Below are 13,398 nucleotides of genomic sequence, written 5' to 3'. Positions count from 1 at the left end.
TGCCTACATGCAGGTATGCCGAGCTGGATCTTCGTACGACTAACGATTAATTAATTAATTAAATAGCTGATATATCTGTGACGTCACCCTGTCAATCAGCTTATCAGATGTTGTCACACGAGTTCAGGACGCGGAGTAAGGTTTCAAATTTATCTTATGGGAAACAAAAATTAGATTAATTCATCGCTAAGTTGAGATTAGGATCGGGGTATCGTATTCTTCAAAGCTCCCCCTCAACAAAAGAAAGCCCATTGAGGGAATATCGGTATGTAGGTTCGATAGGCGGTACCTAAGTAGATAGACGGATAGATCGGTGATGGTGTGCCGATGATGTGAGACATTGACAAGGGTATATAAGTACCTTTCCGTGCTACTGCCGGCGCTAGAGGCTTATATCGATAAGCCCTAAAAGCAAAAAGACATGTCACTGACAAGACGGGACGGGTAGCAGCATCTTTAGCGTCGCACGAATCTCGGAAAGGCTTTCCTGTACCCTGCCTCTTTTTATCTTTTTTGCTTTTCCCTTTTCCCTTTTCCCCGTTAGGTAACCAACCGAAACCAAACCAAAGCCAGCACACCTTAGACAACACCACACCAGACCATATCCCCAGAAATCATGACTCGAACGCAAACATTAATCCCGCCCTAACTCCTTTATGCCAATCCTTCTATCATGGGTATCATATGAGAATCTAGAAATTCGCTCATTGTATCGATTGTGTTGATTGTGTAGTGGATGCCGCGCATAGAGGGGCAAGATCTGAAGCCATGCTCGCTGAGCTTGGCTTTCGTGTGAGGCCATTGGTTGACTTGTACCATGGCTTCTTCAGGGGCTTTTCTCCTGTGAATTTCTCGCTGATAGATGTAGAAACAGCGACCTTCTTCTTCTTGAGTGGGACCTCTCTAGGGTCTATGGGGTCTCGAAACACTTCCTGGTCGTGACCCGTACCGTTGAAGCATGCCGCGCAAGGGCATATGGGGACGGTAGGTTGAAGGCGAGAAGGGTGGACTGTTTGGCTCTTCCACCACTCCTTGAACTCGGATTTCACCATGATGATATGTGTAGGTGTAAGTAGCCTTTCGTTGTTGTTGCTTGATCTACTTCTGTGGTGTGTAGGTTGTAAGTGGGAGAGCTCGAGTTGAAATAAGAATTAAAACGAAGCCTGGTCGTGTAGAAGATGCCGAGTTATACCCAAACTGAAACACCATCGAGATCTGTCACACATAATAGGAGAAACACAATTTCAGAAAAAGAGAAAGGAGAGAGTTGTTATTTATGAATAATTTGCTCGCCCTGATGCTCCGTGCTGGTATACCCGAGTCATCCCGGCGTCGCCACCAAAAATAATGCCAAGGATTTCCCTAGCTCCGGTGTACCTTTTTTTTTTTCTTTTTTCTTTGACCATACATTCATATGCAACAGATTCCAACAACTCGACTTAGATAGCATTGTCCTTACATGTGGAGTCGTTCCTAACCATGAATTCTAGAATCCTTTGACGACGAACGCATATCGGTCAAGAGAAGCTTACCTAAAATAGGACAACTGGGGTGACACAATTGTTCTTACTTCATGATACGTCTAATATAGGTACATGCATGATGCCCTCACCATAATTCCTACGAATAAATTTCCCTACGTGTTTTTCTAAAGCATCTTAATCTACCCCTTAAGAGCTTCGCCTATTGGATGCCTTACACATTTAACTCACGTCGATCAATTCTCACCTGCACATCCGTAGGTCCCAGTGCGGCGGTGTCCAATACAATTTGCATATGCTTCACCGTCGATGTTACCTGCAACGTGGGGGCATACTACGATGTACTGCTACCCCCAATATCGAATTTCCTTTGGCGCTTACAGATAAACTGTGAAACTATGGATAATGATATTGTTCGCCCGGTGCCAGGGGAACGGAAAGGGAAATAGGGCACTATGCTTACATACACCTCACCGGCGACCCTGAGGACTTATTTCGGAATGCCTCGGTTACCTCCCTTGTCAGAATTCCTTTGGGTGCATATTCGCCCGCATTAATAATTTTATCTGAAAGATTTATATATAGAATCGCATATGAATACCGACGGCCTCAATAGGCCAATACGCTATTATTTAACTGAAGACCTAGTCACCTTCGACGACCCCTTGTGTACTGCGGATTCCACGCAGGTACTGATAAAGGCTGAAGTAAGGAGGCGGAAGTGGCCCGGGAGCTTGGGTACTCTGGTATTGCGATAATCATATAATCATGGTAGTCGTCAACCCAACTCATGTGTAAATGACGAGGAGATTTCTCGGAGTCTTTCTTATCCATACGGTTGAGTTATAGACTAAGAAGTTGTAATTGATGTAGGGGATATATATATGCCCACGATCCCATTTACCCCTTTCCTGCGAGAAGTTCGTGGCACGCTACCTAGGTAGTCGCTGATGACATCTCTATCAGATAAAGCTTATCTAGAAGGAGGTCATGTGTAGCCACGTCGTGGGTGATTATGGTTAGGCAGATGCCTGAGCGGCGATGGTATCCTACCGCTCACTTACTACGTAGATTGCATCATGTGGTAATAAGGTCATGTGGCCATAATTTAAGGCTCGTTAACTGCTGTAGACTATTGTGTGCTGGTTCTAGGCAGTGAACATGGGGACTAATACTGCGTCGTGTTTCTAGAAGGTATATTGTGACCATGAGCTTCGAAGCAGATGTGAAACAATCCCAAGCTGGAAGTTTCTTAGGAAATGGCATTGTTCAGGCCAATCATTGTGGCGAGGATGTCATCTTAAACGGCTTCTTTGTGCAGTGTGTAAAATGTAGAGTATGAAGTACAGATAGAGCCTCAAAAGAGAAGGTATTCACGGTAGGAGAATAAAAAGTAAGACAACACGTTTCCATACAAAATAAAACTTCCATTGCGTTTCTCATGAAGGATCTACAACGAATAATCTAGACTACTTGCTGGAATAATGGGTGTAAGGTTGAATTAGTACACGATGTTTTACAAACATGACTGCAAATTGTAGATACCTTTAAAAAAACATTTCACCACCACACGAAAAAGCGGATTGTCTATTAAAGTTGACTGTTGCAATTCAACAAAAAATAAACTGACAAAATTAAATTTGTGTACCAATTATCGAAGGCAGAAAACAGGTAGGCTTTTTTTTCTTCCCACAACTCGACGCCCACCATTTTATCTGGTAGCCTGTCTTCTGACACATCCACACATCACTTCCATCCAACTCCTGACTACCTTCTCTTCATCGCTTCCTTCACTTTTATTTCCCAAATCGAAAGTAATTACTTCATAACTAGCAGTACTCACTTGCCTGGTATTTTCCCAGTCTACTCCGTTTGACTGATTGTACCTTCTTTTTTTTCTTTAAGTCGTCTTTGAAAACCACCAATCGTCTTCGTCCCCCTTTACCTTCCTCTGAATCATTTCCTTCACCTTTAGATAACTGGTGACAACCCTTCTCAATACTTTAATCGATTCACTTTATCGTACAGTTGATAAAATCATTGAGATTCGAATTAAAATAATCCTCATCCGATTTTCTCAATTTTCCGAACCTTCTCGATTTCGAATTCCTCTTCACCCTGGTAATTTCATCAGATACCGAAAAAGGCAACCAATACCAACATCAGCCAGAGAAGACAATACTCACCCATACTCACGATAACCAGTACCCAACAAAAATTCAAACCCATCACCTCACGACTGGCGACGCTCAGAACCTCGAAAATAATCAGCAGCCACTGACCATCAATTCGCAGTGACTCAAACCAATATATCAAACTCAAAATTCGACGATAATCAACTGTCGATCGTTAGCGAATACCAAATCAACCAACACCCGAGTGTCATCAGCCAAACCATTGAACTTACTTTACACGTCGACCTTCCATAAAAAGGATCCCAAGTAACCATCACTCATCAACTAGGAATCAATCAATCCCAAGTAACCACTCTCTATTAATCAGACATCGATTAATCCCGAGTAACTCTCAACCACCACATCGGATAACAACCAGTAACCATCAATCAATTAATCACCATCATCCAAAATGTCTCGCCGTCGTCAACACGCAACCATCCCCCCCACCCCCCGACCCAACCCACGCTTCGCGCCGAAGCCAATCTGGACCCAACCGCGGGAAGTCTACATCCCAGGCTGGAGCGACACCCGCCCAACCCCACCCCCGGAATTCCCCTTCGGTCTACCGCGCGAACTAGAAGCGCGTCTCGAACTCGAAGCCGCCGCCGAACGCGCCTTCCAAGCGCGTATGTCCTACCTCGCCAACTCCCCCGGCGCTCCTCCCTCCCCACCCCCAGCCCCCGGCGCCGTGATCCGGAAATCCTTCGTCCGGGGATGGGTCCCACCACTCCCCCCTCCCCCACCCACAAAATTCGTCGTCCTGCTACTAGCCATCACCGCCCTAATCCAATCCTGGAAAACGTGGTACGCCGAAAAGAAAGCCCTCGTGGTGCAACGATACAAACACGAGGCTTTTATGCTCGAGCGCCGATGGTGGCTCGCCTTAACCGCATACCGACAATCCGTATGGCTTTTGTACTTCCGCCTCTTGCGCAAGATCCTATTCTGGACACTTGTGGCGGTGGTGGTAGCTTGGTTGGCGAAGCTTAAGATGGACGAGCGCGAGGAGTGGCTCGAGCAGCAGAAGTACGTGTACAAGGAACCCTCGTGGGTTCTTTACCCCGAGCCTGCCGTCTGGTCGGTGGCGAAGCCGCGATGTGATTGTGAGTGTGATTGCACGGCCGTGTGTCCTTAGGGTACTAGAGTGAGTGAGCGAGCAAAAGAAAAGAAAGGGGAGTTAGTTCATATGATGAATTGGGAAAAATCTGGAGTTAGGAGACCGGAAAAGTTTGAGCTTGTACTACAATTTGATTTCTGTAAGAAGTGTCAGGAAAAATATGGAGCTGGACAGGAAAAAGGAGGGCGGCGTTACAGGTTTACTGGCTGACTATTGAACTGGTCAACACACATTCTGGGGTTTAGCTAGATGACTTCTTGTCAGTAATTTTCAGCCCCTTTGAGTACAAAACCGTCACAGGTTAGCAGTAGCATAAAATCAATTGAGTCTTTTAAAATCAGGAAAAAATGCAATTCTCCATTGGAAAGTGTGAGCGCGAGGGAGGAAAACGAAAACATCAGAAATGCATGCAATAGTGACAAACCCGACCCCCCGGCTCTATATTTCGCAACACCTCCCTTAATTTCATTATAACACAATCCGGGGTTACATCCCTGGAAACGTTAGTACATTCTATCAGACCAGTGTCTATACCTAGCGTCCTTAGATACCCAAGCTGAATTCGACACCAACGTCAATGTCCCTTGCTAGATGGTTGTTAGCTATATCTTATACCAATTCATTAGAATATGGGTCACATACCCATCTTTACAACCTTAGAGAGTTGTACTGACTTCTCCGCGGCGCTTTGGAGGTCGTCGATGGAGAAAATCTTCATTCCCGAATCGTTGATCAATTGGTGGGCTTGCTCCATGTTCGTTCCTTGTAGTCGAGCAATGATGGGGACCTTGAGATTGAGGGTCTTGACGGTGTTGATAAGACCGTGGGCAATAGCATCGCATCGTACGATACCACCGAAGATGTTAACGAAGATAGCTGTAACCTTAGAATCGCTGGTGATGAGCTCGAAAGCCTCCTTGATAGCAGCAGGGGTAGCACCACCACCAACGTCAAGGAAGTTAGCGGGTTGGCCACCGTTTAGCTTGATGATGTCCATGGTAGCCATGGCAAGACCAGCACCGTTGACAAGGCAGCCAATATCACCGTCTAACTTGATGAAGTTAAGACCAGACTCAGCAGCACGGACTTCCTCGGGGTCTTCTTGCGTGGTATCGCGCCACGAGAAGACTTCCTTCTGTCGGTAGTCGGCGTTGTCGTCGAATCCGAATTTGGCGTCCATGCACATTACCTGGTGGTCAGAAGTCTCGGAAAGAGGGTTGATCTCAATTTGAGTGGCATCCTTCTCAAGGAAGATCTGGTACAGCTTCTGGATGGTGTCCTTGGCCTCCTCAATGCACTGCTCACTGAAACCAAGCTTAGTCGCAATATCCCGAGCGATCTCGTCAGTTACACCGGTCTTGATGTCGATGTAGGCAGTGTTGATAGCTTCGGGGTTCTCCTTAGCGACGGTCTCAATATCCATACCACCTTGGGAAGAGGAGACGATAACGGGGCCCTGGGAGGCTCGGTCCATCAGGATAGCAAGGTAAAACTCTCGGCGGGCGAACTTGCGCTCGCAGATGTAGACAGAGTTGCAGAGGCGGCCAGCCGCACCAGTCTGCTTGGTAATGAGCTTGTGGCCGATCATCTGGTCGGCAAACATCTTGGCCTCGGTTGGAGAGTAGATGACACGGACACCTCCCTTCAGGCCATTGTCGAAGCTACCCTTTCCTCGTCCACCAGCTAGCACTTGAGCCTTGATAACCATATCTTCACCGCCAATCTCCTTCGCAACCTTCTCGGCCTCGGAAGCGGACTTGGCGTTGAAGCCCTTCGGTACACCAATGCCATACTAAAAGTGCATATATATGTTAGGTCGGATCAGGAATCTAGGGGTGAGCGATAAATCCTACCTGTCGCAGAAGGTCGGCTGAGAGATATTCGTGAATGCTCAGGTTTCTTCGCTGTTGTTGGGCGACACCGGGGAATCTGATAGCGGGGGAGAATGCAGTCTAGCATAAAGAGATATCGTATTAGTATATGCTACTCCAGTAAAGTGACATAGTTTGGTGGAGAGCGGATATCAATCATTTAGGCCAACTTACCTTTGAAGACCGCAGGGCGGAGGCCGCAGCACGGCTGCGAGCAAAATTAAACATTCTGTCAAAGGGGAGGTCTGAGCCTTCAATTGACTTTTTCCGTAGCTCAGAAAGAATAGAGCGCCACCAGAGGCCCAATAGAATGGATGAAAACGAGGTGTTTTTTTTGCCGTTTAGCTGTGATGCTATCGTCAAAATCTAAGAAAACAACTGGCTCCGGCCGTTAGGGAGAGCTCTTTTCCGGTAGAAACGGGAAAATCCGGTCACCAATCTTGCAGGGGTTCCACTTTTTTGCCCGGTGAGCTGCGACGTGTAGATGATACTTGTGCATGACCTCAGCGAGCATGTGCAACACGGAATAGATATTCTCCGTTTTGCCGTTATTATCTTCACCATTTTTGACCGTATGCAAATTCTGATTACACGGTAAGATTTACGGTGTAGCTATCTTATCGGTTCATCCCTGTACCTTTTTCTTTCCCAATACATGTACCAAGCTACCTAGGTATGCCTCAACTTTTACCTGTGTGATGCTATCAACACAAACGATGGCAGCATACAGCACAAAAATCATGATTTGGCGATAGCATTAACTTGCATTAACTTGCTAGCTAATGCTTCTTTACATTCACAAAACACGACAGGCTCAATCGCAAAACTACAACCATGGCACCACCAACCAAATCCTCCACCTCCGCCATCAAAGGCGTCAACCCAGCGCCCGACTTCACCCTCGCCATGAACCGGATCCAGACCCAATTCGAAGCGCGAACCAAACTCCTACGTAACGCGCTCCCAAAACCGCGTCCCGACTCCCAAATCCAAACCAACTCTTCTTCCACCACGAAATCCTTCTCCGCCCTCAGCGCCAACACACCCTCCTCCACCACCCAACCACAATCGCGCTCCTCATCTACAACAGCAGAAGCCCACCGTCGTGCGCAAGAAGCCGAATTCGCCGAAGACCGCAACCTCGACCCGAACGCCGGTTTAGGTCTCTTCCCTCGCGTTTCCGCTGCCGAGAGCGGAAGAAACGGGGAAACAGCTAAGTTGCGCAGACGGCTGTTAGGCAAACGCGGAAGAGCCGGCGATGATACGGGGCAGTACAAACGCGCGCGCAAAGAAGAAAGCAGTGAAGACGAGGAAGCGGGGCGGAGCGGACTCGGAAGAGCTAAGAGGAACACAAACGGGAGGAAAAGAGCTAGAGCGGAAGTTAGCAATAGGGATGAGGAGCAAAAGGGAGATGACAATTCTGTAAAAAGCGTTGCGCCGCCTGAGGTTACGATGACTAGCGCAGAAGAAACCGCAGATCACGGCGACGCCGACGATAGCCTCGCAGGTGGCTTAGACACCCCACCCTCAAAACCCCCCGGCGACGCCGAATCAAATGCAACTACCACCGAAGAAAAACCAAAAAGGAAGCGAAAGAAGAAAAAGAAGAAGCCAAAGACCAAAACAGACGGGGATTAACGGCACTAAGATCGCGACCTATGCCGCCATATCGTACTAATTCATGTACAATGACGGGTCTTCAGAGTCGGGGCCATTTTCTGCGCATAGCCCATTTAGGCACGAGACAAGTAAAATGATAGATCATACAAGAAATTAAGCTTAATTGGGCTCGAGCTATGATACCTCGATCCCTACGTTGCGCGAACTAACAAAGTCCTTCGCTTTCGAAAATTAGCTACTTTGAATGAAGATGATAAGAATACATGATTAGTGACATCGCGGAACCTAGTTGCGCGTGTTGATTTGAAGTTGTTGAATGATATTTCCCGCTTAGTTTCACAATGAAGTCAGTCCCCTTTCCAAACCGGCAACAAGCTCGTGTTTTCCGTATTGTACATATCCGTGGTAGACAGGTCAGTTCAGAAGTCCATTCATCATCCTCACCGCCGCCTCGAATCTCGAAGAAGAAGAAGAAAAATAAAGAAAGGGTTTGAAGTACAATGATTGGCTTGTCTCTTACCAACAACAACTACCGCCGTCACCGCCGGTGCATCCCTCCATAAAAAGTATTCCAAGTAACCGATGCTTTTTGGTATTTTGGTAACAAGAAAATAAGAAGCGAATATTCAGACGAGTATAACAAGAAAATTGAAGTGATTTATGAATAGTAGTAACATAGGAAATTCGTCAGATGCGTAATCAGTATGTCGTATAACATGGCTATGGCGTGTCGTCTGCTGAATCCTAAGAGACTCGTGTATTCCGCATCATTCGTTCTATACAAAAAAAGCAAAGGCCCTCCGCACGTGGTATAATATGCGACAACGCTTTCACGACGCCAAATGTAGTTGGTAGGGAATTCATGAACCTGGACTGTAGATTATTGCATCCGCTTGCGCTTCCGATCGTCATCCCCTCGAGGATCGTCTTCATCATCTCGCTCTACTGTGTCGGTAGGATTTAGAATGTGTGCCATACTTCCTCGTCGGGTCGGAGGTGCAGACATGTCTTTGATCGCAAGGTTCTTGTTCTCCCGGCCGGCTGAACCCCAGGACCAATTATTTAAACTTTCCAAGCCATTTCCAATATTGCCATTTGAGAAGGGAACTGGAGGGGTGGTAGGGCGCGATAGAGAGTAGTGTGGGAGCTCCCGAGTTCGTTGCTCTTCTTGAGGTTGAGGAATTCGACTAGGGGAAGATGGCCAGTGGGAGGAAGGAGGACCGGAAGCGACATATGGCGGTTGCGGGTGGGGTTGGCTCCATCCAGAAGCTCGAATGTCGGCTGAGGTGTGCCGCCTTGGCAAACCAGTTGGTGGTGGCTCGACGGTCGCAAGTGGATGGGGTCCGGCCGGTGGCGGTGGCGCTTGGGATCGAAGAGGAGAGGGCGATGATTGAGTTGTGCTCCCGCTGATCGACCCATACGACCTACGTGAGGTGATCGAAAGATTAGAAGGGACTGGCGGCCGATAGTAGTTTGTTCGAGATTGGTGTACCCCTAGCCTGCGTTGATCGTCCTGAGCTAGCTGCCGTGGAGATACAGGGGGGTTGTCAAGATTCGCAAAAAGTTGACGGCTATTCGGGAAGGGTGGCTCGTGCGGTTCGTCAATAGACCGCACAAGTTCGGATTGGCGTTGAATTTCCCCTTGCAGCGCAAGGACTGCAGCCACATTAGACTCCCAGGAGACCCCTGAATTATGCAGAAAGCGAAACTTACCATCTCTATGGATAGGACTATCGGGTGGAACCAAGTTTAAAACCGTCCTGGATAAGTCGTGGTTTACCTGAAGCAGGCGGTTCATAGCGTCCGATATTGCTTGTTGCTTTACGTTCATGTAATGAGAATTCTCCTCACTACGTTGCAGCCTAGATTGAAGGTCATACAAGGTCTGCTCAATACCTCCAAGTCTCGGATCCGAACCATCGTGAATAGGTGGCATGGGTTCCGCTGGGGTGCCGGGTTGTGACGGGGTTGGCTTCTGGTTATTGTACTCTCGGTGTACCAATGCATGACGAGACGCCCGCCGTTTAATCTCACGCAAGCCAACCAAGTCACCCCTCTTGAAGTTCCCGTTGCCATGTTTGAATTCCCACAGCGCAGTTTCCGGGGAACCTGTATGAAATACATCGCTAACTGTATATTCATTTAGTAAGGGGGGTTTTTTTTGGCAATAGTTGATGGTTTCACGCATACCTTTATGAAATCCGTACATATTCAACTGTCTAACGAAGGATGAGATATTCGTGTGTTTGAAATATTGGCTATTACCCAATTAGTCTCATTGGCTAGTATTATGGAACCAAGAGCATACGCAAGAACTTTGGAGAAATCATGTGAAGGCGACATAACGAAACTCTCTGCAGAGCTCGACCAACTGATTAGGTGCTGTATATTTGGATCTTCCAACATGCTACAGTGAGGTTAGCCACTACATATATATATAGCGCATATGGAGATTTTGAGCGCAACACGTACTTGTAAAGTTTATGAATAAATGCGGTTTGAACTATTTTTGGCTGGTGAACAGCAGCAGCAGCCGGCGCAGGCATTGTGGTTGTGGTGGGGTTCGAATTCTGGTCTCCCGAGAGCGCAGTATTTTGGCGATCGTTGGAATCGCTACCTTCTCCTTCGGAACTCTTGCGTGCGCTTTGCGGAGCCGAGGAATTGGTGGGAGTAGTAATCTCCATTGGTTCACCCGATGGTGAAGGTGCCGACATTTTTATGGTCGGGGTCGGCGTAGCTGAGGTAATGATTGGAACCGTACGCGCGCCCATGCTCTCGTCCGCCTTGTTACAGGGTGTGTGTCGCAGCGCACTTTCAGTCGCAACGTCCATCTAGTCTAAAGAAAGTAGAGACAAATATGAGTTAGCTAGTAAGACCTAAAACGAAACAGTCGACACAGATATCAAAGAGGAAACACAAGATTCCGCGCGGCGGGAGGAGGACCGAGCGGAATTTCTAGAAAGTGCGAAAAAAAGACGAGAAAAAGGGTAGACGAACTGCATTGCTTCTATTTGGTAGCCGTGCACGATTTAGGGGGAATCTGAAGTTTCTCGTTTCTAGTCTGAGTTCGGGGTTGAGATCGTGCTGCTGGCATCCGAACATCTGACATGGGGTCCGTTCGGTCTAATTGTCGCGGTAGTCAGCCTTGCAGGTGCGAAGGTTGAGCTAACTGCGTCTCGCCGCCGTTTATTTCCTCTTGTCGATGGTGGGGGAAGAAAAAGGCAACACGGAAAATGGAGTGTCAAAGTACAGCCTGGTAATTTGGTTGTTCCGGCCAAGATTGAAGGGGGGGTGCGTCCAAGTGGGAACTGGGGCCGGACGGAGATGTATATGTATATAAAAATGTGGAAGATGGATGTTGTATGCTTGTTAGCAAAGGCCGGCAGTAATTGTGGATCTCAAAAAAAAAAAAAAGAAGTAAAGGGTCAGATATTCTTTTCCAAATATGTAACGTGCATGGAGAGTGCGTGAGAGAGAGCGTGTGATGTATATAAGTAGTAGGTATTTTATGTATTATGTATTATGTATGGACGTATGTAGGAAAACGTAGGTGTAGGCTAGGTACGTTATGTAGGTAGGTAGATGATGTAGATACGTATACGACAAAGCTTCCAAAGTTGAAGTGAAATGAACGAGTGAAATGAAGTGAAGAAGTGTGTGTGGTGGCTCGGGTGGTAGGCTAGAAGGTACATAGTGAGGTAGTATGCAATGTACGTAGTTGCAAATGGAAGGTAGGTGTGGTCCCCCGTTGTGGTCCTTTGGCGACCTCGGGAACAGGGACTAATGTAGGTTCAGCCCAGACCCGGCGATGCCCTGGTCTCTCTATGTGGCGCGGGGGGGAAGAAATATGAAAAATATACTTAAAGGTACTCACTATAAGTAGACTAGCCCAGGTCAAAGTACTACCTACCTAGGTAATCAGACAAGGAAGGATCGGGAGTTTCAACGGAACGACTTTGAGATTAATAGATTAATAACATGCATATATACTGTACAAATATATACATATACATGCACTTATATATATATAAATATACATCGCGAACCTAAGGAATAGTTATAGGTACATATATGAAAAATAAAAGAAGACATACCTGTCTGTCGCCAAGGAATATGTTGTACAATGTAACTTTACCAATGGCGATCTAGCAAATGCTGACGCAAAGGAGGCGCATTGCATACATAGTCTATTCTCAAGTCATATTATGTTAGCTCCATCTTGTAATAGAAGTCTGCAGCATAAGAGATGGTGGTAACTGGTTCGTCAATGTATGTACATACTTAAGTACACAGCCAGGTAGTATAGATGTATTAGATGTGAGTAAGAGATGGATGACCATGGCAGATGATGGGGAGCGACATGTCTCTTGCCCCTCCGAAGATGGCCAGATGGACCACATGTACACACAAGTTGGATGGATCAATGTTCCTCTAGAATAACATAGCTCTGTGTATGTTGTATGTACACATGTTGTCCCCTGGTTCTGCATTTGGGGGTTTGCTGGATCCAGGATCCTTCAATTCCCATGTCTTGGCCCGTTAGACTAGCTAGGTAAAACTAATACCATAGTAGGTTAAAAAGATAGGGGGAAACCCTGACCTGGCAGCATACTATTATCTGTATAATTCTCACTCGGGACTTCGGACTGTTGATCTGAAGTAAAAGAGGGAGCTATGTAGATAATAGGTATCGACCGTCCGTGAGCCATCGGAGAAGATCAAATACGACTGATGGGGAAATTTTTGATCGTGCCAACATACCTAGGTAGCGGACATTAGACTTAGCCCGTTGCACTGCTTCTAGACTTCTAGAATGGTTTAAACGTTGAGCGGGGAGTAAGAATTGTTGATAGTCAAAGAATAAAGAAACTACCTAGGGCAAGTCCTGTACGCTACTTATTGTTTAGTAGGTGGGTTAGGGACCTAGGTAGGAGAAGATGTTCGAGCAATAGACACAATTAGCTTCCTTAGCAAACAAACAAAAAGGAAGTTGTATCCCTAGGATAGATAATAAAGTAACATATTTGCGAGACGAGCGGTGTCTGAAAAATGCCAAGAAAAAAACGTTATTGGCTTTTTGAGGTTAATAATCCTGAAGATAGAATTGCACCGAGGCAGAGGTTCAACGGATT

The 13,398-nt window shown here is 46.7% G+C and overlaps 5 protein-coding genes across 5 annotated transcripts; 2 read left to right on the top strand and 3 right to left on the bottom strand.

Moving 5' to 3' along the window:
* Nucleotides 1-346: 346 nt before the first annotated feature.
* On the bottom strand, nucleotides 347-1,261 carry F4822DRAFT_241951 (uncharacterized protein). Its single transcript, XM_051454308.1, has one exon. The coding sequence runs from the start codon at nucleotides 1,050-1,052 to the stop codon at nucleotides 705-707; it is 348 nt and encodes a 115-aa protein (XP_051314089.1). The 5' UTR covers nucleotides 1,053-1,261; the 3' UTR covers nucleotides 347-704.
* Nucleotides 1,262-3,836: 2,575 nt separating this feature from the next.
* Nucleotides 3,837-5,101, top strand: F4822DRAFT_443382 (uncharacterized protein). Its single transcript, XM_051463102.1, has one exon. The coding sequence runs from the start codon at nucleotides 4,068-4,070 to the stop codon at nucleotides 4,791-4,793; it is 726 nt and encodes a 241-aa protein (XP_051314088.1). The 5' UTR covers nucleotides 3,837-4,067; the 3' UTR covers nucleotides 4,794-5,101.
* Nucleotides 5,085-6,955, bottom strand: F4822DRAFT_241925 (beta subunit of gdp-forming succinate-CoA ligase). The gene is made up of 4 exons (XM_051454307.1): nucleotides 6,821-6,955; nucleotides 6,629-6,727; nucleotides 5,418-6,567; nucleotides 5,085-5,362 (listed from the first exon to the last, which is right to left on the bottom strand). Exons 1-4 carry the CDS (start codon nucleotides 6,872-6,874, stop codon nucleotides 5,319-5,321), a joined length of 1,347 nt encoding a protein of 448 aa, XP_051314087.1. The 5' UTR covers nucleotides 6,875-6,955; the 3' UTR covers nucleotides 5,085-5,318.
* Nucleotides 6,956-7,240: 285 nt separating this feature from the next.
* On the top strand, nucleotides 7,241-8,715 carry F4822DRAFT_241875 (uncharacterized protein). Its single transcript, XM_051454305.1, has one exon. It carries the CDS (start codon nucleotides 7,481-7,483, stop codon nucleotides 8,282-8,284), a length of 804 nt encoding a protein of 267 aa, XP_051314086.1. The 5' UTR covers nucleotides 7,241-7,480; the 3' UTR covers nucleotides 8,285-8,715.
* A 95-nt stretch (nucleotides 8,716-8,810) lies between these two features.
* On the bottom strand, nucleotides 8,811-11,518 carry F4822DRAFT_241884 (uncharacterized protein). The gene is made up of 6 exons (XM_051454306.1): nucleotides 11,264-11,518; nucleotides 10,739-11,102; nucleotides 10,575-10,673; nucleotides 10,457-10,524; nucleotides 9,980-10,396; nucleotides 8,811-9,922 (listed from the first exon to the last, which is right to left on the bottom strand). Exons 2-6 carry the CDS (start codon nucleotides 11,095-11,097, stop codon nucleotides 9,147-9,149), a joined length of 1,719 nt encoding a protein of 572 aa, XP_051314085.1. The 5' UTR covers nucleotides 11,098-11,102; nucleotides 11,264-11,518; the 3' UTR covers nucleotides 8,811-9,146.
* Between the last annotated feature and the right edge of the window lie 1,880 nt (nucleotides 11,519-13,398).

Source organism: Hypoxylon trugodes (assembly GCF_022578975.1).
Source record: "Hypoxylon trugodes strain CBS 135444 unplaced genomic scaffold F4822scaffold_5, whole genome shotgun sequence".
NCBI classification, from domain to species: domain Eukaryota; kingdom Fungi; phylum Ascomycota; class Sordariomycetes; order Xylariales; family Hypoxylaceae; genus Hypoxylon; species Hypoxylon trugodes.
The sequence above is the reverse complement of the archived record's forward strand: the minus strand, read 5'-3'. Positions and strand labels throughout refer to the sequence as shown.

What these genes read in the sequence shown, in the direction of transcription:
- F4822DRAFT_241875 (XM_051454305.1), top strand. Translation starts at nt 7,481, where the DNA reads ATGGCACCACCAACCAAATCCTCCACCTCCGCCATCAAAGGCGTCAAC.
- F4822DRAFT_241925 (XM_051454307.1), bottom strand. Translation starts at nt 6,874, where the DNA reads ATGTTTAATTTTGCTCGCAGCCGTGCTGCGGCCTCCGCCCTGCGGTCT. An exon ending in CAGCCGACCTTCTGCGACAG is followed by an intron (nt 6,568 to 6,628) that starts GTAGGATTTATC and finishes ATGCACTTTTAG; the next exon opens with TATGGCATTGGTGTACCGAA. An exon ending in CTCTAAGGTTGTAAAGATGG is followed by an intron (nt 5,363 to 5,417) that starts GTATGTGACCCA and finishes ACAACCATCTAG; the next exon opens with CAAGGGACATTGACGTTGGT.
- F4822DRAFT_241951 (XM_051454308.1), bottom strand. Translation starts at nt 1,052, where the DNA reads ATGGTGAAATCCGAGTTCAAGGAGTGGTGGAAGAGCCAAACAGTCCAC.
- F4822DRAFT_443382 (XM_051463102.1), top strand. Translation starts at nt 4,068, where the DNA reads ATGTCTCGCCGTCGTCAACACGCAACCATCCCCCCCACCCCCCGACCC.
- F4822DRAFT_241884 (XM_051454306.1), bottom strand. Translation starts at nt 11,097, where the DNA reads ATGGACGTTGCGACTGAAAGTGCGCTGCGACACACACCCTGTAACAAG. An exon ending in GATTTCTCCAAAGTTCTTGC is followed by an intron (nt 10,525 to 10,574) that starts GTATGCTCTTGG and finishes ATTGGGTAATAG; the next exon opens with CCAATATTTCAAACACACGA. An exon ending in TAGTCCTATCCATAGAGATG is followed by an intron (nt 9,923 to 9,979) that starts GTAAGTTTCGCT and finishes ATGTGGCTGCAG; the next exon opens with TCCTTGCGCTGCAAGGGGAA.